The sequence below is a fragment of the Pan troglodytes genome, chromosome 21, assembly GCF_028858775.2.
Source record: "Pan troglodytes isolate AG18354 chromosome 21, NHGRI_mPanTro3-v2.0_pri, whole genome shotgun sequence".
NCBI lineage: Eukaryota > Metazoa > Chordata > Mammalia > Primates > Hominidae > Pan > Pan troglodytes.
In genome coordinates, this window is record NC_072419.2 from 70089487 (window position 1) to 70103463 (window position 13977).

The following is a 13977-nucleotide window of genomic DNA, read 5'->3' on the forward strand; positions in this document are numbered from 1 at the left end:
GAGCAACTGTGTGAGCTCTAAGCCTGGCCCGGGATGGGCGCTGTCCAGGGATGCGAGACCTTCAGGGGCAGCTGGTGGCTTTCAGGGCCAGGGCAGCACCACACAGCCCACCTCAGATGCCCAAATACGCTAACCCTAGAAACAGAGCCTCAGACAACTTGGTGCCAGAACTGCTCCTTTGGGCTTTTGTTTTGCTGTATTTTATTTTATTTATTTATTTTTTTGAAACAGAGTCTCGCTCTGTCACCCAGGCTGGAGTGTAGTGTTGCCATCTCGGCTCACTGCCAGCTCCGCCTCCCGGGTTCACACCATTCTCCTGCCTCAGCCTCCCAAGTAGCTGGGACTACAGGCGCCCGCCACCACGCCCAGCTAATTTTTTGTATTTTTAGTAGAGACGGGGTTTCACCGTGTTAGCCAGGATGGTCTCGATCTCCTGACCTCGTGATCTGCCCGCCTTGGAGTGCTGGGATTACAGGCATCAGCCACCGCGCCCAGCTTGTTTTGCTGTATTTTAAACCAAGGACTTCCAGAACAAAAATTCAAGACAAGCCACAGTAGAAACTTCCCAACACAGTAACCTGGTGCACACAGGCCCAGGAAGGGTTGGAGTGGGGCTAGTGAAAAACACTGAGGCCCCTTGAGGCCTAGGCTCCCATGTGTGCAGGGGCCAGGGCACCTGAGGAGGCAGCAGGGGCAGCTTGGGGTGGCACAGGGACCATGTGGCCAGGGCTGGATGGCTGGGAACTCATGCAAATGGGCAAATGCCCTGGAAGGAAGCAAGAAGGAAGATGGGACACCTTGGCAGCCCGCCCAGGCTCTGGGGCACTGTGGCTGCAAGAGCACGGCTGGCCCACCCTCCAAATGTGGCCCTGCCAAGGCGTGGGGGGTCCTGCCCCAGCCACTGGTGCTCTTCCTGGAGCGGGTGGAGGGGCCACCCAGGCCAGGGAAGGGCTGACAGTGCTCGTAAGTGCCATCGTGAAAGTGGAGGCTGGACCGGCTGGAGCTGCCGTCTCACACTCGGGTCTCCACGCTCTCAGGTCCAGGACCCCAGAGAAGGCCACACGCAGAGCCTCTCCTCAGAAAAAGTCAAGCCCCATATGCTTGCTTGTGTTTGTTGTTCTTTAGAGACAGGGTCTCACTCTGTTGCCCAGGCTGGAGTGCAGTGGTGCAATCACAGCTCACTGCAGCCTGGACCTCACTGGGCTCAGGTGATCGTCCTGCCTCAGCCTCTCAAGTAGCTGGGACCACACTTGGCTAACTTTTTTTTTTTTTTAATTTTTTGTAGAGACAGAGTCTCGCAATTTTGCCCAGGCTGGTCTCAAACTCCTGGCCTCAAGCTATTCTCCTGCCCCAGCCTCCCGAAGTGCTAGGATTACAGGCATGTGCCACCACACTTGGCTTTCCATATGTTATAAGTACATTTTCCAGGGAATTATGACCCCCTGAAGCCCAATCATGAACCCCAGGACAAAAATCCCAGCCCTGGTCGGACACAGTGGCTCACACCTGTAATCCCAGCACTTTGGGAAGCAGAGGCAGGTGGCTCACTTGAGGCCAGGAGTTCGGGACTAGCCTGGGCAACATAGCGAAATCCCATCACCACAAAACGCAAAAATTAGCTGAGCATGTTGGTGCACACCTGTAGTCCCAGCTACTTGGGAGGCTGAGGTGGGAGGATCGCTTGAGCCTGGGAGGTCAAAGTTGTGGTGAGCTGTGTCACGCCACTGCACTCCAGCCTGGGTAACACAGTGAAACCCTGTCTCAAAAAAAAAAAAAAAAACAAAAACAAACCCTAACCCTATCCAACGAGAAGCAACAGGCAGCCACACTGAACCTCAAACAGGATCAAAACGCTTACTGAGAGGTTAATATGGATTTGCTGAAGAAAGACGTTGCAATCCATGTTGTTAAAACGTGTTAGCACCTATCAGTTTAAAAAACAAGATGCGATTTTCTCTGAATAGGAAACATGTCGGCCTGGTGCAGCTACCCCTCCCCCCGCCCCCGCGGCTTTTTATAAGTGGTTTGTAAGATCAGCCCTGTGGCCTGTGTGAGCAGAATCACATCCTCCGCTACGGAAAACAAGGCTGGGGCCCCCGCGGCTCCGCATGGATGTGGGTCTGCTTCTGGCTTTGCAGACCTGCCATCTCGCGGTCCAGGGGCCCCCTCCCAGGACTGTTCCTTCTCTACTGTCCTCCACCTCGCAAAGGCAAATGTGGGGGCATCAGGGAAGGCCAGAGCCCAGCACTAAGCCCAGCTCCATATCCACTCCAGCACACATCCCAGGCGGCACCCGAGGGCCTGGAGTGGCCCTTCGCCCACAGCCGGCCAGGCAGACACGGGGAGGCCAGGGCCCTGCACCCCTCTAGCTCTGCAGCTTGACCTCAGGGAGCTCCCACAGGGGTCGTTACCCCAAATGGGTATCCACCACTGCGCTGGAAAAGCAGAAACCAACAGAACCTGACCCCTGGCGCTCGGTTCCGCCCCCCGGTGGGTCTCCCCATAAAGCCCCGCCCCCCGGTGGGTCTCCCCATAAGGCCCCGCCCCCCGGTGGGTCTCCCCATAAAGCCCCGCCCCCCGGTGGGTCTCCCCATAAGGCCCCGCCCCCCGGTGGGTCTCCCCATAAGGCCCCGCCCCCCGGTGGGTCTCCCCATAAGGCCCCGCCCCCCGGTGGGTCTCCCCATAAGGCCCCGCCCCCCGGTGGGTCTCCCCATAAGGCCCCGCCCCCCGGTGGGTCTCCCCATAAAGCCCCGCCCCCCGGTGGGTCTCCCCATAAGGCCCCGCCCCCCGGTGGGTCTCCCCATAAGGCCCCGCCCCCCGGTGGGTCTCCCCATAAAGCCCCGCCCCCCGGTGGGTCTCCCCATAAGGCCCCGCCCCCCGGTGGGTCTCCCCATAAGGCCCCGCCCCCCGGTGGGTCTCCCCATAAAGCCCCGCCCCCCGGTGGGTCTCCCCATAAGGCCCCGCCCCCCGGTGGGTCTCCCCATAAGGCCCCGCCCCCCGGTGGGTCTCCCCATAAGGCCCCGCCCCCCGGTGGGTCTCCCCGTGGAGCTCGGCTCCTGCAGGTCCGCTCCGGAACCTGCTGACTCTCCTGCGATTCCTAAACTGGCAGCGATGCTCCAGAGCCTCTTCCACCCCCACAGCAGCCCCACCTCAGCCCGGAGCCCGGGGCGCCTCCACTGCCTCTCCTCACACAGCTGCCCGCCGCGAGCTCCCCCTGCACCCTGCGCCTCGGGGTGGGCGTTCCAGGACTCCCCGAACCCTTGGGGCCGCCCCGCTCTGGGCTGCCTGTGCCCCACCCGCCTCACTGGTTCATCTCACCCACTTGAGATGCCCTCGCCAGGACTTTTTTGGCAAATCTGCCTCCCTGTTCCCAGGCTGCCTTTTTCTATTATTTCCTCCCCAAGCAAATCCATCCACTCCACACCTGCTACCTGACAACGACCTGCCAGTGCTGAGCTCCAGGGTGGGCGCGGTGGGTGCAGACAGGTCGGCAGGCACAAGGACAGGGTTCTCCCTCCCGAGGCAGGGCGGGGGCGGGGGGCGCAGAGGTGGCTGAGGGTTGGGGGCTCCAAGCAGAGCGAGCTGAGTTTGCCGAGGCCTGGCTGCCTTGGGGGCCAGCAGGTGAGCAGGGTGGGCCGAAGCCTCTGCAGGGGCCATGTGGCCCAGCCACACCCAGGAGGCCGGGGCAGAGCAGACAGGGACCCTGTGCTAACCGGGGCGGATCTCCCTGCCCTGCTGTCGTCCCCCCGTGCAGAGTGGACCCGGTGTGGGGTCCGGGGTGGTCTGCGCCCTCATCAGGACCCGCCTGCCCGGACATCGTGGCCACACGCAGCGCGCGGCACGCGGACCCTCCCCGCACTCACCAGCGTGTGCCGCTTCATGTGCTCGCGCCGCGTGAACTTCTTCCCGCAGATCTCGCAGGGGTAGGGCCGCTCTCCCGTGTGCGAGCGCATGTGTCGCTTGAGGATGCACTGGTGCATGGCCGAGAAGCTGCAGTACGGACACTTGAACTTCTTCCTGATCACCGTGAACTCATTCACTGAAAGAGAGGGACCCGCGAGGCGTCAGCAGGGCTTGGGATGTACCGCCCTGCGGCCCACAGACCACGGCTGCACGCCGCAGCCCAGCAGCCAGGACGGGCTGTCTCCCACGGCCACCCACTGGGGGCTGGTCAGCACTGCGACAGGCCAGGCTCCCCCACCATCTGCATAAATTGTCCCACCCACTGTCTGGCAGGGGCGGTGCCAGCAAGGCTGAGCCCCACCGAGCTCAGGAGCCCCAGCTCTCAGAAGATCTTTCCATCCAGGCCAAAGGCAGGAGGCAAGGGGTAAGAATGGCCAATGCTGAACACAGTGCCCAGTCCCTGCAGGACCCTCCTTCCAGCCCTCAGACCCCACTGGGCATCTGTGGGTAGCAGGCCCTGGGCGTGGTGTCCGATCAGACACCTCCCTGGAGGCAGATAAGAAACACTGTGGAGTAATACGGACCCAAAAGTGTGCAGGCGAAATGGGAGACATGGGTGCGACTCAAAGCCCTGGGCTCTTCTTGCTGGACGCCGGAGAAGCAGCCAGACCCATTTAATCAAGTTCTTTTCCCCCAACCCTGAGACCCAACATCACTCAGTGGCAGGAACTCCACACCACCATCTCCATGGTGCGTGCCCTGGGGCCAGGCTCAAAAACCTGGGGGACCCTCAGCACCCCCAGTGCCATTATGCTACTCAGGCCCAGATACCAGCACGTCAGACCTGGGCATGGGCCACTGAGAGAGCCCGGAGCAGCCACGTCCGCGGGACCCTCCGGGAGACCCACCTGAAGCCCGGTGCACGCATGTGCCGAGGGCTGCTCACCCTGGGATTACCATTTACTTGCTGCTGTGCAGGACATCTTCCCCTCTGCATACTGTGACCACCTTTCAGTGCTGGGATTTTTAACTACACAGCTTTTGGATGTTTGAACACATCATAATTAATTAAACAGGCACTACCGCTGAACACTTGTTTCTGTGTTTTCACCCTTGTGGACCCTTCAGTGAGGCTCCTACAGATGGGTCTTTGCAGCCCTCTGCCACCTCCTGAAGATAAATTCTGACAAGTGGGATAAGCACCTGCCCTCCTGACCAACAGTCCCCACTTGCCCTGCAGGGAGGGTCTACTGAGGCTCTGGGGGCTCCAGTGGACAGGCACACCCCCATGACAAGGATCTCCCAAAAGGCAGCTCTAACAGGAAACTCAGCATCTGCCAGGAGCGCTCATTTTGTGAGACTGGAGCATGTCTGTGTGGCCAAGACACAGAAAACCCCGGAGGCCCCGCCTGGCATGGCAGCACCTCTGACCAGCTGGCTGTGTTCAGATGCATGTCCCCGCCGCACATCCCCCGAGCGGCTCCTGACGAGGAAATCCCAAGCTCTTCCTGGCCTGTCCTCTGTCAGCCACACTGTGCCCCTGGCTCTCCTCCGTTGAGTCAGTAACAAGAGACTTCTCTTTACCGCCACCGTCCCCCAGGCCACCCTTCTCACCCTGACAGCGCCTGGTTCTTGCATTATCACACCCAACAGAGCAAACACTCCACACATTCTAGGCTGGAAAAGGAGAGCAAGGAAATGCGTTTTTCTATTAGTTTATTTAAAACAGCATTTTTTTTCTCTTTTTTTAAACAAGATGAGGTCTCGCCATGTTGCCCAGGCTGGTCTTGAACTCCTGGGCTCAAGCGATCCTCCCGCCTTGGCCTCCAAAAGTGATGGGATTATAGGTGTGAGCCACTGTGCCTGGCCCAAAACAACTTTTTTTTTTTTTAGACGGAGTCTCACTCTGTCACCCAGGCTGGAGTGCAGTGGCTCGATCTCAGCTCACTGCAAGCTCTGCCTCCCGGGTTCACATCATTCTCCTGCCTCAGCCTCCCGAGTAGCTGGGACTACAGGCGCCCACCACCACACCCAGCTAATTTTTTGTATTTTTAGTAGAGACGGGGTTTCACCGTGTTAGCCAGGATGGTCTCGATCTCCTGACCTCGTGATCCGCCCGCCTCGGCCTCTCAAAGTTATGGGATTACGGGCGTGAGCCACCGCGCCTGGCCAAAACTCTTTTGAGAATATATTCGTTCATGGTTTCTACTCTTCCTATATAAACATGAAAATTAAAATTTTGAATTATATATTTTAGCCATTTTTATTTAATTCAGACCTACACGTTAAATATTTATCTCTGTATAGAAACCCTGTATTTTTTTACCTAGAAAAACAACTTAGAATGGACATGAGCAGGACTCAGCGTTAATAACCCCGTGAGAATAAACGCCACGGGCCCAGGGCAGGGCCGCAGCTGCGGACGGTCCCCTCACCACCTGCATGTGCTGAAGCTGCCTGCGATGCACTTTGGCTTTTTCTTAATGCTCTGTTTTCCGGTCACTGCCATAACACAGCACCACAAAGCGTGAGGCTCAGAACAGCCCGGTCCACTCTCTTGCAGTTCTGGAGGCCAAAGGTCGGAGATCAAGGCATCAGCACGGGCTGGCTCTCTCCAGTAGCTCCAGGGAGGGTCCCTCTGGCCTCTTCAGTTCCTAGTAGCTCCAGCTGCCCCTTGGCTTGTGACCGCATCGCTCCAGTCTCTGCCACCATTGGTGTGGCCTTTTCTCTGTCTGTGTCTCGTCCTCTTCTCTTAGAAGGACACCTGTGACTGGACTTAGGACCCATCTGGACAATGCAGGAGGACCTCATTTTGAGATCCTTCATCACATCTGCAAGACCTTTTTCCAGAGTCACATCCACAAGCTCCGAGGATCAGGACGGAGTGTTCACTGCTCAACCCACGACATTTGACTGACAGTACTGTGATCATTGAGGGAATGTCACTGGCTGTCATTACTAAAATAATTTCTTACTGGAAACAACACCTTCCCTGATTTATTTGTGATTTATAGTCTATATATCTTAGAAAAAACTTACATCGCGTAGCTTCATTCTCATAAACACTGGGAAGCCTTTAAAGTCCATTTGGTAACAGGAATTAAATAAAAAAAGCATAAAGATCATTACACGGAAACGGGCACTCTCGCGACCTGTCCTAAAAACGGAACCCTTTGCCAGGAATCAGGTGTTCTCGCAAGGAAAAGGCCAACTTCCAAAAGAGTAACTGAGAAGCGATGCTATCAGAGCTGGCGTGGACCCCCTAAAATAGGACATTCAGCGACATCCGGCTGCGACTGTACAGAATTGCCCCTGTGAAAACACTGCTGTCATTCGTGCCGGACTGGAGGCCTCCCCTAAGCTCAGGGAAGAGCAGAGGTCTCTGGCCTCCCTGCACCAAGCCAAGTCGGCTGCATGGCCACCTGCCCTTGGCCCTTCCTCTGTCCCCTCCCAGTGCGCTTTCCGCTGCAGGAGAATCGGACCTGTCCTAAATAGCCACTGTACCAGGGAACATTCCAGAACCTTTTCATGATAGTGTCAAAGACTGCAAGAAACCAGCCGTGAAGCAAATGGACTGGCAGTTGGCTTCAGACGGGCAGACAGGGGACAAGGCGTCTTCAGAGGGTTCAAGTTTGCTGCTTCCTGAGTCTTCATCACAAAACCATCTGGATATTGAATTGGTCTGGATATAATTTTCAAAAGACTGCACTTTGAGAGCATCTCCGAAAGGGATCCAAACATCAACTGTACTTTGTTTTTTTGTTTACAAATGTATTACGCTGTCACTTAACTCTGTGTTAGAATGTGATGAAATTGTGATCTGTCCAGATTATTTTCAAAAACGTTTTAAGCCTTATGTAAAGTGCAAACACGTATACAGCTCAATGAACTTTATCTGCGTACACCACACATCGCCACTCAAACAGGCACTGCGTGTTCCCAGCACCCTCGAACGAGCCTCTGGCCCTCCCCTAGTTGTAACCCCCAGAGAGCACCCTCTGCCCTCAATCACCACACGTTTTATTGCCCTAGGGCTTCGTATACGTGGGATCCTACCCTCGTGTTGGGCTTTCTTCACTAGATGTGGCCCGCACTGCTGCCTGGAGAAGGATGTGGTTGTTTGTTGTGCGTGGTACTCCATGACACCACTAAGCCACATGTCCATCCTGTAGATACCAGTTTGGGCCTATTGAACAATGGAGATCTGATGGCTCTTACATGTGTCTTTTGGTGACTTAAGTTCTCATTATTTCTGTTGGGCATGCCCTGGCGGGGAAGGGGGGCTTCTGGACCACAGGGTGTTCACCTGCTTGGCTTCCGCAGATATTGCCAATTTTCCAAAGATTTATGATTCCTCTCAAAGTAATTTTTGTGCTTGGTCAGAATTAGGGGTCAAGATTCACTATTTTTGGGGAGGGGAACAGAGTCTCGCTCTGTCACCCAGGCTGGAGTGCAGTGGTGCGATCTCAGCTCACTGCAACCTCCGCCTCTGGGTTCAAGTGATTCTCCTGCCTCAGCCTCTCGAGTAGCTGGGATTACAGGCACTCATCGCTACACCAGGCTGATTTTTGTATTTTTAGTAGAGACGCGGTTTTGCCATGTTGGCCAGGCTGGTCTCGAACTCCTGACCTCAGGTGATCCACCTGCCTCAGCCTCCCAAAGTGCTGGGATTACAGGTGTGAGCCATCGCGCCCGGCCACGATTCACTTTTTTCCTCCATGTCAATGTCCAGTCACTCAGCACCATATCTTGAAAAGACCATCCGTCCCACACTGAGTTGCAGAGAGGGCTTTCTGGTGCCTCACGGGCCCTGGCGGTGTGTCTACCCTGCATCACCACCACAGCCTCTCCACGACGGCAGCACTAGAAGCCTTGATGTCTGCATCTGTCAGTCCTCCAGCTTTCTCCTTCCTTTCCAAGATCACCTTAGCCATGTGTAGGAACCCTGGCTTTTATTTCCAGGTTTCTGATGCCCTGACATCTGGGGTCTCCATGACCCTGCTGGAACTTCCCCTCCCAGTTCCTAGAGATAGCAGTCGGAATCACCTTTGAGTGCACCTTTCACAGGTGAACCAACCCGTCCAGAGCTCACACTCCCTCCACCCGCCCCATCCAGAGCTCACACTCCCTCCACCTGCCCCGTCCAGAGCTCACACTCCCTCCACCCACCCCATCCAGAGCTTACACTCCCTCCACCTGCCCATACAGAGCTCACACTCCATCCACCTGCCCATACAGAGCTCACACTCCCTCCACCTGCCCATACAGAGCTCACACTCCCTCCACCCGCCCATACAGAGCTCACACTCCCACCACCTGCCCATACAGAGCTCACACTTCCTCCACCCGCCCCGTCCAGAGCTCACACTCCCTCCACCCGCCCCGTCCAGAGCTCACACTCCCTCCACCCGCCCCGTCCAGGGCTCACACTCCCTCCACCCGCCCCGTCCAGGGCTCACACTCCCTCCACCTGCCCCGTCCAGGGCTCACACTCCCTCCACCTGCCCATACAGAGCTCACACTCTCTCCACCTGCCCATCCAGAGCTCACACTCCGTCCACCCACCCATCCAGAGCTCACACTCCCTCCACCCGCCCCGTCCAGAGCTCACACTCCCTCCACCCACCCATCCAGAGCTCACACTCCCTCCACCCGCCCCGTCCAGAGCTCACACTCCCTCCACCCGCCCCGTCCAGGGCTCACACTCCCTCCACCTGCCCCGTCCAGGGCTCACACTCCCTCCACCCGCCCATACAGGGCTCACACTCCCTCCACCCGCCCATCCAGAGCTCACACTCCGTCCACCCGCCCATCCAGAGCTCACACTCCCTCCACCTGCCCCATCCAAAGCTCACTCCCTCCACCCGCCCCGTCCAGAGCTCACACTCCCTCCACCCGCCCCGTCCAGAGCTCACACTCCCTCCACCCGCCCCGTCCAGGGCTCACACTCCGTCCACCCGCCCCGTCCAGGGCTCACACTCCCTCCACCTGCCCATACAGAGCTCACACTCCCTCCACCCGCTCCGTCCAGAGCTCACACTCCCTCCACCTGCCCATCCAGAGCTCACACTCCCTCCACCCGCCCCGTCCAGAGCTCACACTCCCTCCACCCACCCCGTCCAGAGCTCACACTCCGTCCACCTGCCCATACAGAGCTCACAATCCCTCCACCCGCCCCGTCCAGAGCTCACACTCCCTCCACCCGCCCCGTCCAGAGCTCACACTCCCTCCACCCGCCCCGTCCACAGCTCACACTCCGTCCACCTGCCCATACAGAGCTCACACTCCCTCCACCCGCTCCGTCCAGAGCTCACACTCCCTCCACTCGCCCCGTCCAGAGCTCACACTCCCTCCACCCGCCCCGTCCAGAGCTCACACTCCCTCCACCCGCCCCGTCCAGAGCTCACACTCCCTCCACCCGCCCCGTCCAGAGCTCACACTCCCTCCACCCGCCCCGTCCAGAGCTCACACTCCCTCCACCCGCCCCGTCCAGAGCTCACACTCCCTCCACCCGCCCCGTCCAGAGCTCACACTCCCTCCACCCGCCCCGTCCAGAGCTCACACTCCCTCCACCCGCCCCGTCCAGAGCTCACACTCCCTCCACCCGCCCCGTCCAGAGCTCACACTCCCTCCACCTGCCCCGTCCAGAGCTCACACTCCACCTGCCCAGAGCTCACACTCCATCCACCTGCCCATCCAGAGCTCACACTCCCTCCACCCGCCCCGTCCAGAGCTCACACTCCACCTGCCCAGAGCTCACACTCCGTCCACCTGCCCATCCAGAGCTCACACTCCCTCCACCTGCCCCGTCCAGAGCTCACACTCCACCTGCCCAGAGCTCACACTCCACCTGCCCAGAGCTCACACTCCGTCCACCTGCCCATCCAGAGCTCACACTCCCTCCACCCGCCCCGTCCAGAGCTCACACTCCCTCCACCCGCCCCGTCCAGAGCTCACTCTCCCTCCACCCGCCCCATCCAGAGCTCACACTCCCTCCACCTGCCCCGTCCAGAGCTCACACTCCACCTGCCCAGAGCTCACACTCCGTCCACCTGCCCATCCAGAGCTCACACTCCCTCCACCCGCCCCGTCCAGAGCTCACACTCCCTCCACCCGCCCCATCCAGAGCTCACACTCCGTCCACCTGCCCATCCAGAGCTCACACTCCCTCCACCTGCCCCGTCCAGAGCTCACACTCCCTCCTCCTGCTCCATAGGTTCTCACACTACAGCCAGTGTCCCCTCCCCTAATCACCCCTGGGCCATACAACTAGACACAGCCCCTATGCCCAGAGCCTGCTGAAATTACTCAAATCACACAATCCCAAACCAGCTTACCCTGCCTTGCCCGTTCCTCCCCACAGAAACCAAACAAGGCTCCGGCCTGCATTTCCCCCTCTCCCTCTGCCTCCTGACTGACCCTGGTGCTTCCCCATGTGTCTCTGCCTGGGCTGGTGGGCCTGCTATTCTGGAAATTGGTGAGTGTAACAAACTTCTTCCCTTTATGAGTTATTTCTGTGTCTGTGTGTCCTACGACACCAGATGAACACAAATCCCCAGGTGCCCTTAGATCACTGTCCTAGATCCTTTGCATCTCCAAATACATTTAGCAGTCAGTTTACTCACACACGCACGCGCACGGGCACTCACACACCCCTCTGCTGGGATCTTAACCAGAATTGTGCTGACCCAATACATCAACTTAAGGAGAGTCACATCTTTTTTTTTTTTTTTTGAGACAGAGTCTTGCTGTCGCCCAGGCTGGAGTGCAGTGGCGCGATCTCAGCTCATTGTAAGCTCCGCCTCCTGGGTTCCCACCATTCTCCTGCCTCAGCCTCCCGAGTAGCTGGGACAACAGGCACCCGCCACCATGCCCGGCTAATTTTTTTGAATTTTTAGTAGAGACGGGGTTTCACTGTGTTAGCCAGGATGGTCTCAATCTCCTGACCTCGTGATCCGCCCGCCTCGGCCTCCCAAAGTGCTGGGATGACAGGCATGAGCCACGGTGCCCAACGGAGATTCACATCTTAACAATAGTGAGTCTTCTCCTCCATGAACATAGTATCTCCCTTCATTTATCATTATCTTCTTTAATTTCTCCCAGCAATATTTTATAGTTTTCTGTGTAGAGGTCTTTGCATATTTTTTGTTTAATTTATTCCTAGGCATTCGATGTCCTATAAAATGAAACTCTGTTATTTATAGAAATACAATTGACTTTTGTATATTGAGTTTCGTACATTGGCCGTATATCCAGTATATTTGGTAAATTATCCTGTTAAAAATCTAAGTTTCTAGATTCTTTTGAATGTTATATATGCATAATCATGTCACCTACAAATGATGCTTTTACTTATTCCTTTCCATTCATTTCTTTTTCTTTTTTTTCTTTAGTAAAGACAGGGTCTTGCCATGTTGCCCAGGCTGGTCTTGAGCTCCTGAGCTCAAGTGACCCACCCACCTCAGCCTCCCAAAGTGCTGAGATCACAGGCATGAGCCACAGTGCCTGGCCCCTTTCATTTATCACTGTATTGCACAGCTTGGGACAAGGGGTGGGACTCAGGGAGGAGGGGGGCAAGGGAGGTTCCTGACACAAACATTAGGAAGGCAAGAGCTCTCAGGGGCAGCCCTGCACACACAACCCGGGCAGGATCTCCAGCCAACTCTGAATATAAGTGGTGACGATGGGCGTCTGTGTATCATTCCCGTGCTCAGAGGCTAAGTCATCATGATTTCACAATTAACCAAAAGGTTAATTTTTTTTTTTTTGTAGATACTTTTTGTCAGATTTAGAACATTTCTTTATACTCGAATTTGCCGATCTTTATCACAAAGGCTACTGAATTGTATCAAAAGTGTTTTCTGCATTTATTGAGGTGATATAGCGGGTTCTCTCCTTTATTCGGCTAATGTGGTGAATTATACACATTGATTCCAAACACTCACTTAACCTTGAGTTCTTGGAATGAGCCTGCGGACCGTGCCGCACGGTTCTTCCTCTGTCTCACTGGATTCAATTTGCTGGTATTTACTTTAATAGTTGCACATCTCTGCTGAGTGATAATTTCCTTTCTTGAAATGCCACGTCAGGCTCTGGGATCAAGACCATGCCAGCTTAGATAGGCTGGAGACTGTTCCCTTCTTCTAGTATTTGGAAGATATGTCTAACATTGGCATCATTTTCTTCCATTAAAATTGGAAAGAATTCACCAGTAAAGGCACTCGCCCTGAAGCTTTCTCTGTGGGAAGGCTTTAAAGTTATTAATTCAATTTTCTCAGCAGATCATAAAACTATTGAGCTCTTCCTATTTGCTCCAGTTTTGATAAATTCTGTTTTCCAGGAATTTTCCCATTTCCTCCAATGTGTCAAATATATTCGCATAAAGTTGTGTATAATAATCTTATCTATCCAATATCCGTTGATCACTTTTCACAGGAGTTATATCAGTTGTGTTTTTTTGTTTTTTTTTTTTTGAGACAGAGTCTCACTCTGTCGCCCAGGCTGGAGTGCAGTGGCACAATCTCGGCTCACTGCAAACTCCACCTCCCGGGTTCACGCCATTCTCCTGCCTGAGCCTCCCGAGTAGCTGGGACTACAGGCGCCTGTCACCACACCCGGCTAATTTTTTTAAATTTTAGTAGAGATGGGGTTTCACCGTGTTAGCCAGGATGGTCTCGGATCTCCTGACCTCGTGATCCGCCTGCCTCGGCCTCTCAAAGTGCTGGGATTACAGGCGTGAGCCACCGCGCCGGGCCGAGTTATATCAGTTTTATTATCTTTTCAACACACTGGCTTTGGGCATTGTTCACTTTCGGTTTTGGGGTTTGCCCAGGCTGGAATGCAGCAGTGCAATCATAGCTCACTGTAACCTTAAACTCCTTGGCCTCAAGTGAGCCTTCCGACTTAACCTCCTGAAGTGCTGGGATTATAGGTGTACACCACCATGCCAGCTACACTGTTGATTTTTGTATGCCTGCTTTCTACTTCATTGGTAGCTTTTTTTTTTTTTTTTTTCAGATGGAGTCTCGTTCTGTCATCCAAGCTGGTGTGTGGTGCCATGATCTCGGCTCGCTG

General features: G+C 55.7%; 1 protein-coding gene across 5 annotated transcripts in view; it reads right to left on the minus strand.

The window, feature by feature from the left end:
• ZBTB46 (zinc finger and BTB domain containing 46) overlaps positions 1 to 13977 on the minus strand; it is an 88609-nt gene that overhangs the window by 5380 nt on the left and 69252 nt on the right. For all 5 annotated transcript variants that reach the window (XR_008541286.2, XM_016938378.3, XM_024352135.3 and 2 more), the window contains exon 4: positions 3864 to 4039. Coding sequence is in view for 4 of the 5 variants with exons in the window: in XM_016938378.3 (XP_016793867.2) it covers positions 3864 to 4039 (176 nt within the window). In the remaining variant the exon portion in view is untranslated. The remainder of the gene's footprint in view (positions 1 to 3863; positions 4040 to 13977) is intronic.